This window comes from Vollenhovia emeryi, unplaced genomic scaffold (genome assembly GCF_000949405.1).
Source record: "Vollenhovia emeryi isolate VEMERY1.0 unplaced genomic scaffold, V.emery_V1.0 DF939130.1, whole genome shotgun sequence".
In the NCBI taxonomy this organism is placed as follows: domain Eukaryota; kingdom Metazoa; phylum Arthropoda; class Insecta; order Hymenoptera; family Formicidae; genus Vollenhovia; species Vollenhovia emeryi.
This window is the reverse complement of record NW_011967236.1, coordinates 2,798,125-2,811,849: the sequence shown is the minus strand read 5'-3', so window position 1 is coordinate 2,811,849 and position 13,725 is coordinate 2,798,125. Positions and strand designations below refer to the sequence as shown.

General features: G+C 38.1%; 1 protein-coding gene across 5 annotated transcripts in view; it reads left to right on the top strand.

Moving 5' to 3' along the window:
- LOC105568359 (ADAMTS-like protein 3) overlaps nt 1-13,725 on the top strand; it is a 197,446-nt gene that overhangs the window by 152,670 nt on the left and 31,051 nt on the right. For all 5 annotated transcript variants that reach the window (XM_012023982.1, XM_012023980.1, XM_012023978.1 and 2 more), the window contains one exon: nt 7,603-7,926. In XM_012023982.1, the coding sequence (XP_011879372.1) occupies nt 7,603-7,926 (324 nt within the window). The remainder of the gene's footprint in view (nt 1-7,602; nt 7,927-13,725) is intronic.

Sequence of the window (13,725 nt, the reverse complement as noted above, 5' to 3'; positions counted from 1 at the left end):
CACGGGGCGTTTGTCCGCGAATCCGATAGGCGTTTCGTTGACTGGAAGGAACTTAAAGTGAAACGTGCCGCGAGGAATCAGGTTAACGGAAAAATCGGAGATACGACACAAAGCAGTGTCGAGCTTGATTTCGGATGTTTTGACATTTGGCAGACACTGGTGATAAGACGAAAATTTTTATTTCTGATATTGGTTTCACTTGTTGTCTCTTGTGCATCATTTTAAAAGAAACATTCTATTTGGTAGCCAATAAATACGTTTGAAAAATTGGTGCAAGTTGATAAATTGTACATAAAAAATTGTACAATCATGTCGACAAAGTTTTTGATTTCTAGACGCAAAGAGCACGTTGTAGATTAGACTTAAGGCTCTGCCAAGAGAACCATTCTTTTCTCGGGGGTCTCACCGTTTTAAAAAACGTTGCCTTTAATGAATAGATATGTCGCGCAAAATACTATTCCCCTTGAAACGGAGAACAGCCGCGCGTCGTAGACACGTTTCAGAATGTTATTTTCGCAAGCATTTCGCTCGGGACCTCCTCGAGCCTCTGTACTTCCGGTGCTCTCTCGTCCTTACCGGAATTCTTACCGCGGGAAAAGGCCGGCGTGTTATCGTAACCGTCGACACGGTGGAAAAAGGTGCCGTTGTGTTTTCCTTTATTCCGTCCACAAGGGGACGTCACTTCGCGGCAAGATGAAGAAAATGGGCTCACGACGTTCTCGCCCGTGCTACTTCTTCGAGGTGTATTTCGCGTCGCGACATTACGTCACCAGGGTTGCACCCCTTTTTTCCTTTCTTATCCGCGGAGAAACGGCCTCAATGAGGGACTATTCACGAGACATCTCAACGGAGCGCGACGAATGAGATTTCTTTCAAAATCCGAAAATGGATGGAACGGACAACGCACTCGCCGGCGGCATATCAAGCATGGGAACTTACGTTTGACATTTCTTGTAAACAGATTTATGCGTGCTTAATAAGTGTCTCGTATAAATTATCGAGGGCGGAAGTCATATTATAAAATGAAATTCTCTAATGTCGTGAAATCCTTTGTTAAAATTAACAGATCTCTGCGTTGATATAATGAAAGGTTGACTGTGTACGCACATAAGATTAAAAGTTATATTTTCGCCAAGTTTATGAGGAATCCATTGTTTAAATTATTAATGATCCTGCTCATCTTTAATGCAATCAATGTTTATTATATCGGCAAATAAATGAGCATTGATAAATTAAAATTGATGCGTGCTTCCATACGTACGCTTTTACAATAATTGGACACCGATGCAATGAAAATTGCGGCATGTATATAACTACGATTAAACGGATGAATTTCAATTAGAATAAATGAGATACGGAAAAATTCATGCAATATTGTATTGTTCTGCGTATCTCGTAATAAGAAAAGAATTAATGTTTTTTTTAAATTGCTAATTTCACACCTTTTTCATTTCTTTCGGGACTTTTTATTATGTTGCTTCTCCAAACGAAGAAATATCGTAACGGTAAAGTGTTCGCAATGGGTATATAAATTACAATTATATGAAAATAGTTTTTTCAACATAAAATATTTTATTAATAAATGTTATGAAACGGGACAAAAGCAATAGCCGTTATACAGTCAGATACGCATGCAATGAGAAGTTGCAATTGTGTCGTACCGAATTCATTTGAACAACAATCATATTTATATGAAAATGGTTAACAACGTATTCGAACAATTACGAAAGTAGTTATCTAATATCATTCTTTTGTACCGAGTACCGGAAAAGCGCAGATAAATTGATAAATATGCTCCTGTTAAACCTTCGATTGTGCCGTGTATATCTAAGCGTAATAAATTCCAGTTAAAATAATCAACAGCTCGATTAAACATTTATGAGTTGTTTTAATATTCGTTCGTGTGGACTTTTGCGGACTATAATATCAACGAAAATAAACGGACGGATCGCATGCGACAAATAACATGGCGCATGCATCTGTTCGTGGTTCCACGCAATTTTTATACGTTGGATAGAAACAGGACGAATAATTCGGATAAATATAATTTAATAAATATTCATCAACTATTTGAATTACCAAACGCTGACTTCGTATAGCAAACAGGCGGGATGTCGCGCGTTCGATTTGCACACGGTTTATCGGCGCGTCGGCAAATTGGTATTTTGTAAACACCAAAAATCGGATAATGAAATTTGTATAACCGCACGCAACGGTACGCACACGCTCCGCGCATACTTGAGTGCTTTCCAACAAGATTCCTGTATATAGTTGCTAATAGACGATAATGCAATTTATATGCCGTACATCATTTTCTTTTATTATTTTATGAAATGTATAAATAAGTAGCTAAATACGCAGGCTAAAATAATCCTCATAAATTAAAAGAGGTTTGATCAGCTCGGATCAGCTCTTAATTATCCAACATTAACAGAATTAATCGATTAATAAATTAAATGCATAATAATTATTACTATTTAAGGTGCAATTTCGAAAACTAGCAACACGAATGATGGGATATTTAATTCTTAAGATGTACGTTTTGATGAAACATTTCTTTTTCCTTATTTTAATAAGTAAACTTACATATATTTATTAATAAGTAACTTTATTAATAAATAAATGAGTAGCTTTCGAGAAAAGGACTCTGAAACACCGGCAATCATTTGCCGGCATTAACGGCATGTTCAAGTGCTCAAATATAATTGGGGTTTTCTAACTAATTCTCCAGAACTGAAAACTTGAGATGTTAGAGCCTTCGCCGCATCTACCCTCGTATCGTCAATTTAAGGACGAAGTAAGTTGTCGCTGTGGTGTTGCGCGAAAGGTATTATCCATTGTTCCCGGAGTGCACGGGGTTTCGTAATCGGCTGAAACGTCTGGCGAATGCCCCATGGGTATTCCATCGGCGCAAGAGTGTTGGATGTAGAAACGCTTTTGCGTAATGAGTAGTTGAGATTCCTTGTTAAGGAGCGCTCGAACTCCGCGCTGCGGCTTCCGCGGTTCCCAACAGATTTCGGCGCTTCGCCTAGTTTCTTCCTCCGGTCCTACTTCGTAGCCGATCCCGCGAAGGCTGCATCCCGGCATTGCACTCCATAGAGCGAGTCGATCTCGGTACATGTTATCTCGAGAAGCCAGCCGGGTAATTACTCGTGGAAATTCTTTTCCAAATTTAAAATTATAGTACGTAACTTTCTCTCTCTAGAATTCGAAACACTTAGCAGCGTTTTAATTGCGGAATTTCATTAAATCTCGGCAGATAAACAACAAGTGTTGTTTTAAAGAAACATATTAGTGTTGTTTTAAAAAAACAAGTTTAATACTTAAATTCGTGTATTTTTTTTAAAACTGTAGAAAAAATAGGAATAGTTCGAAAAATATCTTTTTGCAAGTACGAAGAGATATGAAGAGAAACAATAGAGAAATAGAGTTGTATGGTCAACTAATTTTATATTATATTCTTTCAAATGCATTTACCAAATGTTTTGACTTTGAATTCTTTTCTCTCTACGTCAAAAATATAATTTCACAACGAAATTAAAAATGTTTCCTTTATGAAATCTGGAAGACAAAAGAATAAAAGTTTTATATAATAAATTGATCATAATTATTTCGCGTAAACTAATGTTTTGTTTTAAGAGAGGAAGGAAAACTGGTTGGAAAAATCTTTTACGAATAAAACTTTCTCTATGACAATTCTCTTTATCATTTAAATAATTTTCCGGGAGAATTTTTTAAAAATATTATTAACATAAATTCAAGTATGTTTATTTTAAGAATATCCACATTTCTATCTCTCGTGTTAATGAATATATAATAATATCTGTGCCCTTTATCCTCTTCCGGCTATCTCATATCAGGCAAGCTTCTACGAATGAATAATTTGACGGAAAATTAAGAATTCAGGATACCCGGGGGTCATGTCTACACTTGTATAGCGGAACGATGCTACTCTGTGTATATTTGCACCGGAAAAAGATGATTAATTGCTTGGTGATATCTCTTATTTATGGCGAGAGAGAAAAAGAGGGGGGAGAGAGACAGGGAGAAAGAGAGACAGGAAAAGATGCGGAGGGACGTGAAGGGACGCGAATTGACACGGAGAGACGCGAGAGACGCGGAAAGACAGGGAGAGACGCGGAGAAACACGGAGAAACGCGGAGAGATGCAGAGAGAGACAGGGAGAGACAGGGAGAGACGCGAAGAGACAGGGAGAGACGCGGAGAGACAGGGAGAGACAAGGAAAGACAGGGAGAGACAGGGAGAGACGCGGAGAGACAAGGAGAGACAGGGAGAGACAGGGAGAGAGAGGAAGAGACGCGGAAAGACACGGAGAGCCGCGGAGAGACAGGGAGGGGGAGAGAGAGAGAGAGAGAGAGATATGAATGAAGACAATTTTTGTGTAAAAACATACTTAAGGTACATTTTTCATTCACTTTCTTTCACTTTCTCTTTCAAAGAATTGTACGTTTGTTTCCGCATTGCACAGTAGTGGAATAAATATTCTATTCCGCAGATTCTCCGTTTCAGATTATACAAGGTTTTGTCACTCTCTTTTTGCTGATTGTTCTTTGATATTTAAATTATTTAGAAGCACGTCGAACGTACATTTTCTCAATATATTATAATATAAAGTAAGCAAATCAAAACGAAAATTAATTTGCTCTCTCTTCTTTCTAGAATCTTATCTTCTTGATGAGTTATACAATAAATACCTAAAATAAATCTTTTTATAGTCCGATGATTGTTTTTTATAGAAACAATTTATATGCGCAAAACATATGTAATCATACTAAAAGTAATCGCGACAACAATAAGGAGAGAGAATGTCTTATAAGGATATTGTTGCACAGCTACAAACTATTTTATAGATCATCTCTCTATAGCACGACAAACTAACTCAGCAAGCTGCGGATCGTCACGTTCGTGCGAGCTAGTGGTAATCAAGACCGTAGGAAACAGCGGTAGTAGTAATAGCGACGGTTTGAAACTACCAGCTACGTTTCTCTTTGCGTCGTATAATTCTCCGATTTGCAAGAATTCGGATTGCTGAGAATATCAGAGATGAATTAAATTTTCGCGAAATTGAATTTACGGAAGATCCTTTCACGGAATAACCGATTATCTCTGACCAATATCTTAAATTAAGAGATGAAGTTAAAGTATCGAGACGTAAAAGTGCTAATAAATACTTGTGTGCTGAAGAGCGATCGAGAGCGTATCCGGTCTTGCCCCCGCGAAAATAATTCGTCGTTATCATCGAGTGGATATCTTACAGGAACGATTACAATATGCCGCGCGTAAACTCAGCATATCGTCGGAACATACGTCGACCCAATTGAAACTGAACTCTGCGGCTGGCCGATCCGCGCTAATTAATTACTGCGCTGCCGGCAAATTCATTACAACAAACACTGTTCCTAACAATGGTAGCGGCGAATGTTTAGCTACATTATCCTCGCCGTCCGTGTCGCTTGGCCGGAGCTGCTGCAACCGGTCATATTGTGACCGTACGTGTAAATTTCACGTGGTCGGCCCGCCGTGCGTATTTCGCACCTACATATTTTCCATCGAATTTGATAATTACCGCGGACAGAGTTGACGCGCCGTGTGACGCCGCGAATAATTATCATACGCGGCGCAGCGAAATGCGATTCGGCGTTGTTTATACCAAAAGTTTGTCCCGGTATGTAACTGACCGCAATTAATTCTCTCATTGAGAAGCGAAGTTAATCGCGATTATTTACTTTAACGTAATCCATATTTCAATCTGAAACGACAAATGCATATGAGAATACGAATAACGATCTGTAATAATATTATAATTTTGTGTTTCTTTTACCTCAAAGACGCTGTTCTTAAAGAATCTCTATGGAGTTCTAGATAGGCATTTAATTTTAATGAACATCAACTTTCTAACTTCGTTTTGTGGTACTCTGGGAAAACAAAGACAGTTAGCAACCCATTTTGGGGCCCACAATTATCCTATTCTATCTATATCCAAGATTTTTAAGTAATACTAATTAATTCTCTCAATTAGTTCTGTCGATATTCAGTAACACAAAGATAATTTTCACTTAAGAGGCACTAACCGAAATGTTAAGTTGTTTAACTACGAAAAAACGGCCCAAATTTTTCCCAGAGTAGAGTTACGAGCAATTGAAATAATTCGATTACTAATTGTGGGCCCCAAAATGAGTAGCTTAACTATCTCTTTCTTCCCAGAGAACTTTTATGCATAAAGAGCGAGATTAATAACGGATATTCCACCATACATGTAAGCTGCAGAGTAGAACATAAAAATTATTTACATTATACTACACAAACACTATGTACTATAATTTTTGGCTTAAATTTGGCTTAATAATAATAGATATTATATCATGTTACAGCACACCGATAATAATGTTAACAATAATGAGCCTCGTTACAGGTATATTACGAAAATGATAGTTTCGTATAGAATAATAACATAATTATGAAGATACGGTGATAGTTTGCATTGTTATGTTCAAATATCGTTGAATCGAATTTCGGGACTCGTGCCCTTGTCACAATAAGGAGAAACGAAAAACACGGGCGAAATAAGATAGGTAAAAAGGCGAGGGGTTGGGAGATAATGAACGTTTCTCCGTGGTGAACTTACATTGCTCGTTAACTTTGCGAGAAGTGAGGTAAACTCGCGGGGGCGAAAATGTCGATAGAAATACCCCGGAGATATCGCGGTCCAACTATAGAATGGTTAATTATAACGATAATTAGCGGGCACTTTTGCGATGGTAACTCTAGGCTCTTAGGCGTCGATCCTTCACTTTGGATTCGCTATCTCGAGCCCGAGTTCGAGAAGTATAAATGGAATATGATTTTGCTCTAATTAGCTATCCCTGGAATTGGGAAACTTTGTTCTCCATTCAGTAACTTCGACGTGAACCCATGTAACAAAATACTTTTACTGTATATTAATAGAATTAGCCAGTGTGGCTAGAAAACGTCGTTTTTATAATCGAGAGAACTTCGGTAAAGGACGAGGAGGGAGATCAGAAAACAAATTTATTAATATATAATCGAAATCTTATACACCGCGCGGGAGAATTTTCTTTTAAACTTTACCCTGAAAATCATGTATTCATGGGACAACGTGGTATTTTGAAGAACTTTGAGAGTTTTTGAAATGTTACCATATACATTTTACTAGTAATTATACTTAGTGTACATTTTACTAGTGAAATGTATGGTAAAATTTCAAAAAACTGTCATAAACTTCTTAAAAATGCCATGTCCCACGATTACATTATTTTCAGGGTAAATTTTAAGGGAAAATTCTTTCCGCGTAGGAATTATTTCGGGAAAATGGTCAAGGTATTCTTCACGAAATTAAAAATTTATACAGCCAGTGGCTTGTCGTCGAACTTTCGCCCCGAAAAAACCAATTTCTGAACCAAGAATAAGATCGTTATGAACAATCAAGTCTTGATGCCGAAAATTTGAATCGCTCGTTGTCGCGAAGCGACGCAGTTTCTCGAAGGCACTTGTAGCGACGTAACGACGTCATAGAAGCGTTTAATGAGCCCTGACTACGGATTCTCTTTTCTGTGATTTCAGACCTGCGAGAAATCGGGCGATTTTCGCGCGGTACAATGCGCCGCCTTCAACAATGTGCCATACAGCGAGCAACTGCTCAAATGGTATCCCCATTACGATCCGGCTAGGCCGTGCGCTTTGATCTGTCGCGGCGAGCAGACCCTCGAGAACGGCGCAAGACGGTCGCGGCAGGAAGTGAGCGAGAAGACGATGCCGCGCGATTCCACAGATAGCCTGCAATTCGACAGCGACGAGACGATAGTAGTGCAACTAGCGGATAAGGTGGAGGATGGAACGAGATGTTACACGGAGGGCACGGACGTGTGCATAGGCGGCGAGTGCATGGTGAGTGAAGTCTCCTTATATCATCATAGACGACTTTTTGTCGAGGCATAAGACACTCGGCGCTATTTCGCAATTTTTGACCAAGAGTTCTCGTAAAGCCAGCTGTAAACGATAATCCAATTAATCTGCATTATTCTCAGAATTGCCAGCAAGCAAAATGTTACTAATATGCTCGCAAACTCGAACACAATATTGCGGCAGATTGACATCAACTGTGTCCGCATTAAACCCTGTGTTCTGCCAGTAGAGCGTATCGACGTAATCCAACAGTAGATTGCCATCGGAATCTGAGCAGAATCTGATATTTTGGAATTTAAACGATATGCTTCAATTACTGCTTACAATTAGATGACATTATTTAGTAGGCTATGTAAAACGGTAGTTAAGCAGCGGTTTGTGCGGTCAATCTGCCACAATATTCTGTTGGCAACTTCTGCTGATAAAATTTGCAAAATTGTCGCCGACAGATTTGACTATCTGAGATTGAACAAAAATAATTTAGATTCACGGTTCATGGATATGTTAATAAAATCAGATAATTGAGTTTTTTCCTATATTTTTAATTCTGGGACACTTTATATTACTGCTTTTTAAAATAGGACACTTTACTCGATGTTTCTCTGAAAAAAAATAAATGAAAAGTTTATTCCAAAAAGTCCTATAATATATGACACGTTGGAGGATACGCCAGTTATAATTAAATAGTGGTATTTTCTGCAAGTACCTTTGATATAAACTGAAATACTAAAATCACAATAGATCACAAAAAATGGAATATCATCTTTTCGATGTCTTACGCTTTAGCATAGACAGGCGGATTGAGCTGGGACTGTGACGTCATTATTCTACGCTTATTGTGAACTGTCATTGATCCGACGCTTGAATTGAAAACCAACCGTACTCGAACTCTTTATCCCGATGCTCTTCAACGTCCATCACAATGCAGTATTATATGTGGGAGAGAATATAGCATCTATTTTATAAATGGCATCGCACACCAGAGCGTAAATTAGATGCTATATATTTTTCCAAAAATACCATTATTACGATAAAAATAATTAGAGCCAACGAAACTCTTATTGATAATTGTTTTAACATTATTTGTCATTTGTATTTCTTCAAACGATTCAACCTATGTAGGATCCGATCGTGAAAATTTAATAATTACGTATGAAAAAATATCTACAAGTACGCATGTATATGTGTTTTTTAATCATATGATAACGATTTGCAATTGGGCAGGAAATAAGACGTGAGCAGATAGTTAAAGTATATTAGAAATTAATCTCTACATGCTCCCATTTTCTCAGGTTTTGAGAATATAATCAAGATTGCAATTGAGCATTTCTGATAAAAGCATTATCTCACCAAATGTGATTATCTATTCTTCGACTCTCTTGATTTCTGATAAGAGGATAATTATCGATTCTTAACCACGATATTATCGGAAACCATGGATCTGTCACGCGCAGACCGCAGTATATTAGATGCGAGGAGCATTAAGCGATAGGTACAGTGCGCCGCTTGTCAGTCACTATAAATTGTCGGTCGATCAACACGTGAAGGCCTTTGCTCGTTAATTATCGAAATATAGCGATACTTACATTCCATTAATTTAACCGCAATTTAGCTGCTAACGAGGCATATTGCGGCTCGTAGTAATCTCGATTATGTTATTTGTATTTTTTCACGTAAGATTTTTACATTGATCAGCAAACAGTCGATCGTTAAAAAGGGATATTTGCAAATAAATAAAATAAAGTCGCAAAAAAACTTGATTGAGAAACGTTATTATGGTTTTTCGCGAAATATCGAGTAGTTAGGATCGATTCGTCTAGATACACAAAGACGCAACTGAAACGTGTAAATAATTGAAAGTAATGATGTTTGAAATGAAAATAACATTTTGATTTATTAATCCATTTAACTACTCGTTTGCATTGTTAAATCGATGGATCGCGATTTGCCTAGTACCTTGGGAATTTACATATTAAATTCACTATTAGTTTGGTCACCACGTTTTGAACATCGGTATAATCCGATCTGTAATTTTGATCGAATAATTACTCAATTAATTAATCAAGAGTCGCGTGTGAGCTGAGCAATATCCCCGAAACGAGTTGCCTGAAACAATAAATTGGAGTAACCTTTGCATTCGCATAAAAGCTATGTTTGAAATTAATTATATTAACGTGAATACAAATTATATTAAATTATTGATAATATTTAATATGAAAAGTTGACTTTAAATTAATCAAAGATCAGAGTAGCAGACAGCAGAGAGCGGTAATATTAGAGGAATTTCCGTGCAAAATACATGCATAAAACGGACGTACGTACGTATAGTGTTTCTGATTTCTCCATACTTTTTTCCCCCCTTTTTACTAGTCAATAAAGTAGGATTCAAGAAGAATTTGACAAATTATTAATTACGTGGATAAAAGCAACGTTCTTAAATACTTCGACGGAGCCAGCTTTAAGCCCGGGGATTAAACTGAAGGCGTTACTTAAGAATTTAACCGCAATTGCCACGTCTCTTGTCGAAACTTTGTAAGATGAAACTTTTGGAGTTAGTAGAGAGAAACTCCGAGGTCGGGAGAAGAGATTCGCGCGAATGTCGGCGCGTAGGCGCATGTACCAGGATAGTGCCTTAAACGTATTCGCAACTCGTTGCTTTCTGGCGCCGCTACAACGCCAGGCAAGCTCCGCGTCGTGTTGAGAAAACGCAACTTAACGAAGCAGCCAGGTCAGTCGTCTGCTAATATTTAACATGGGCGCGTCGAGAAGCCCGATCTCATCGTCCATTAACTTAATTTGATCAACGTCACGCGTGTATATGCAGATGGTCTAGGTATGCAAACACGTATATTCTAGGAGCGTAACGTGAGATAATCATTCAGTACTATTGCACAATAACGTTCCCTATTGGGTCGTTTTAACAAGGTAAAGTTTTTGTATTTTCAGAAGTGCACACTTTCAACTTGATAATTATGAATGAGGTGCCTTTTAGCGAAAGTATTCGTAAATAACTGCAGTCGCGTATTTAATTACATTGTGCGCATGATTTGTTCATTACGTAATTGACTCAGCTTTAGCGAAATTACTGTACGGATTAAATTATTATTACTACGTTAAACTGTAAGGTACACCACCCATACAGTCCCTGAGATTATTTAATCCGTCGTGTGAATTTGCATCTCGTAAATATATATTTTACACATCTCTATATTTTATTCGCCTAAGAAGTACAGCGCGCGTCCACGCCCTAGCATTAAAATCTTAATTCTTTGATCCTAAATTAAATGAGACTCGTGATACTACAAAACAACCAGAAAGAAATCGGATTAACAATAACGCTGGGAAAAGCGCGCTCGCGGTATGCCGGGAAATAATTAACGAATTCTCATAATGGCAACGTCGGGCGACGCAGTCGCAGGGACAATATCTAATCAGCAGAGAAGTCCACGTAATTAAGCATTAAGCAAACTCCGGTAAACGCAAACTGGCTTTGCGTTATTAAAAGTGCCGAGTCCCGCTTTCGTTGTGGGCACGCCCGATGGACGCGTCGAGCTTTTTCATTACGTCGCGCACTCGTTAAAATGTATCTTCAGGGCGAAAAAAATTATTACGCCATTCCCCGTTGTGATGGGAATAGCGAATTTTCAGAAATTACATCAATCGGAAATTGCGGCGATGACATCAGCGTTCTTCTTCCAGCGTGTTCCGGGGAGACATATTAGCATTCTGCGAGCGTTTCTTTGACATTATTCGCGAAATCCAAAAGCCGGTTAAAACCGCTTTTTATATAGTTATCGTTTTGGTTGTTTCGCCGCAAGTAAATTTTGATTCTAGCCAAGATGCAAAATATTTATATATATATTTGCCGCTTATAAAGCGAATATTATGCCCTGAAAGCCTTTTATATGCTGTTATCAAAGTCATATTAAACATCTATCATTGCTCCTTTTTAGTAAGAGGAAACTATCCGTTAGGAATAAATATGCGGATAGTTTTCTCATTCTTATTAAACTGTGAAAAAGTAAGAGAATATTTTAAATAAATATGGGGGCAAAAAATACTCTTTAAACGAAGTATGCGAAGGTATCTTATTAAAGTTTGTTCTTAACTTTCGGCGTGCTATTTTCTGAAAAGATTTTGACCATGATTAATGCCGCGGAATAAAAAGAAGAGAGAAGAAAGTAACCATACGAGGCAAAAATTTGCTACCCGGAGTCCTTGCTCGTTTCTTTCTACTCCATTTTCTAGGTTTCGCCCAGTTCCTTCTTTTCCCTTCTGAAACCTAATTCTCCATTTTCAGTTGCTTATCTCTAAAGTAATTGATGTTCCGAAATTGAAATAAGCTTTTCCTCTTGGATTACCCTCCAAAGTCGAAAGAGGAAACGCACGCTGTATAATAGAAAATAGATGTATGATAAGTACATATTGAATCCGAGCCGTGTAGTTCTGGACAGGTACACAATAAATTTCATCGTGCCAGTGAAAACACGAGGGCGAATAAAGTGCCCGGGGGTTAAGCACCCCTTCCTCCATTCTGTAAATCCTATTCTCGAGAAAACTATGTTAAAAGGTGGAAACGAGTGCAAGGGAAAGGAAGGTGAGGCACGGTAGCGGGGAAATGTCGATGGTGCGAGGCTGGTAGAAAAGGCTGGGTGTATCCTAATGGGATAGCGACAGCAAGGGGTGCTAAGGACCAGGAAGGTACATGGAGCATCGAATAGAATCTCGAGGGCGAATAATTGAATGCCAGTCAAATTTACGTAACGAAATCGCTACGGTATGGAAAATGGTCAGACATTAGCAATTATCGTCCTTGCTAATCTCTCTGATTCTTCAATCTGAATAGAGAGTGCTTCGGCTCGGTAATCGATTTCAATCTCAGTGTATTCGGACAAGTACTAAGAAGTATTATCTTATTTTTCTGCAAATCTCTTTCTTGATCTAATTTCTCGGACGAATATTTTAACACGAAAAGCTTTGGGTATTCCGTTACACGCGTTGATATGAAATAACTTAAATTATTAACTCTCTACATGTATGCACATGTATAGCGATGCACAAATCATAAGATACCTATATTTAAATCGCAATCGGTAGATCGAAAAATATTCTTCTAGAATTATTTTTTCTTCGTTGCTATTAAATACGATGTAATATCGTGTAATAACATACTGTTAATAATAGCAGTTTGTATGTATAACAATAATAGTGTCAATAACTGTTATTTATTATTTTTTGCCGTCACGTATTACAGCGGTTATTTGTGCGGGACCAGAAAAGGGTCGCAGAGTACCGTTAAGTCTCGCAATATTTCATCTCTCACGCCCAGAGGAATTCTCGTTTTCTCCCGTCTTGTTTACCTACAGAAATAACGGGTTGCTTCGATGACCCTATCTTTCAATTATCGGGCCCCATCATTGATTTCCACTTTCGCGAAAGTAAACCTAATCCGGCGCACCCGCGTGCCGTGTCTTTTATATAAAGAGGCACACGTGTCTATTAAGATACCCCATTCGATTCTGTCGTCATACACGACGCGACGGTGAGGAAAGTACGAAACAAATTCATTCTCATATGAAATTAAATTTCGGCAAATCCCAGATCTGCCGGATGCCAGCCGTCCCATCCGGTGAACGTTGATCCTCCAGCTTTTCCGTTTCTCTCATGAATTATCCTCGCGGTCGTGAATAAAATGAAAAAGAAATTACAGTTATATAAACTCGAGTACTTTTATTGCTGCGTTTTGAATATTGTTGTGTATATTCTTGTGCATATATTCTT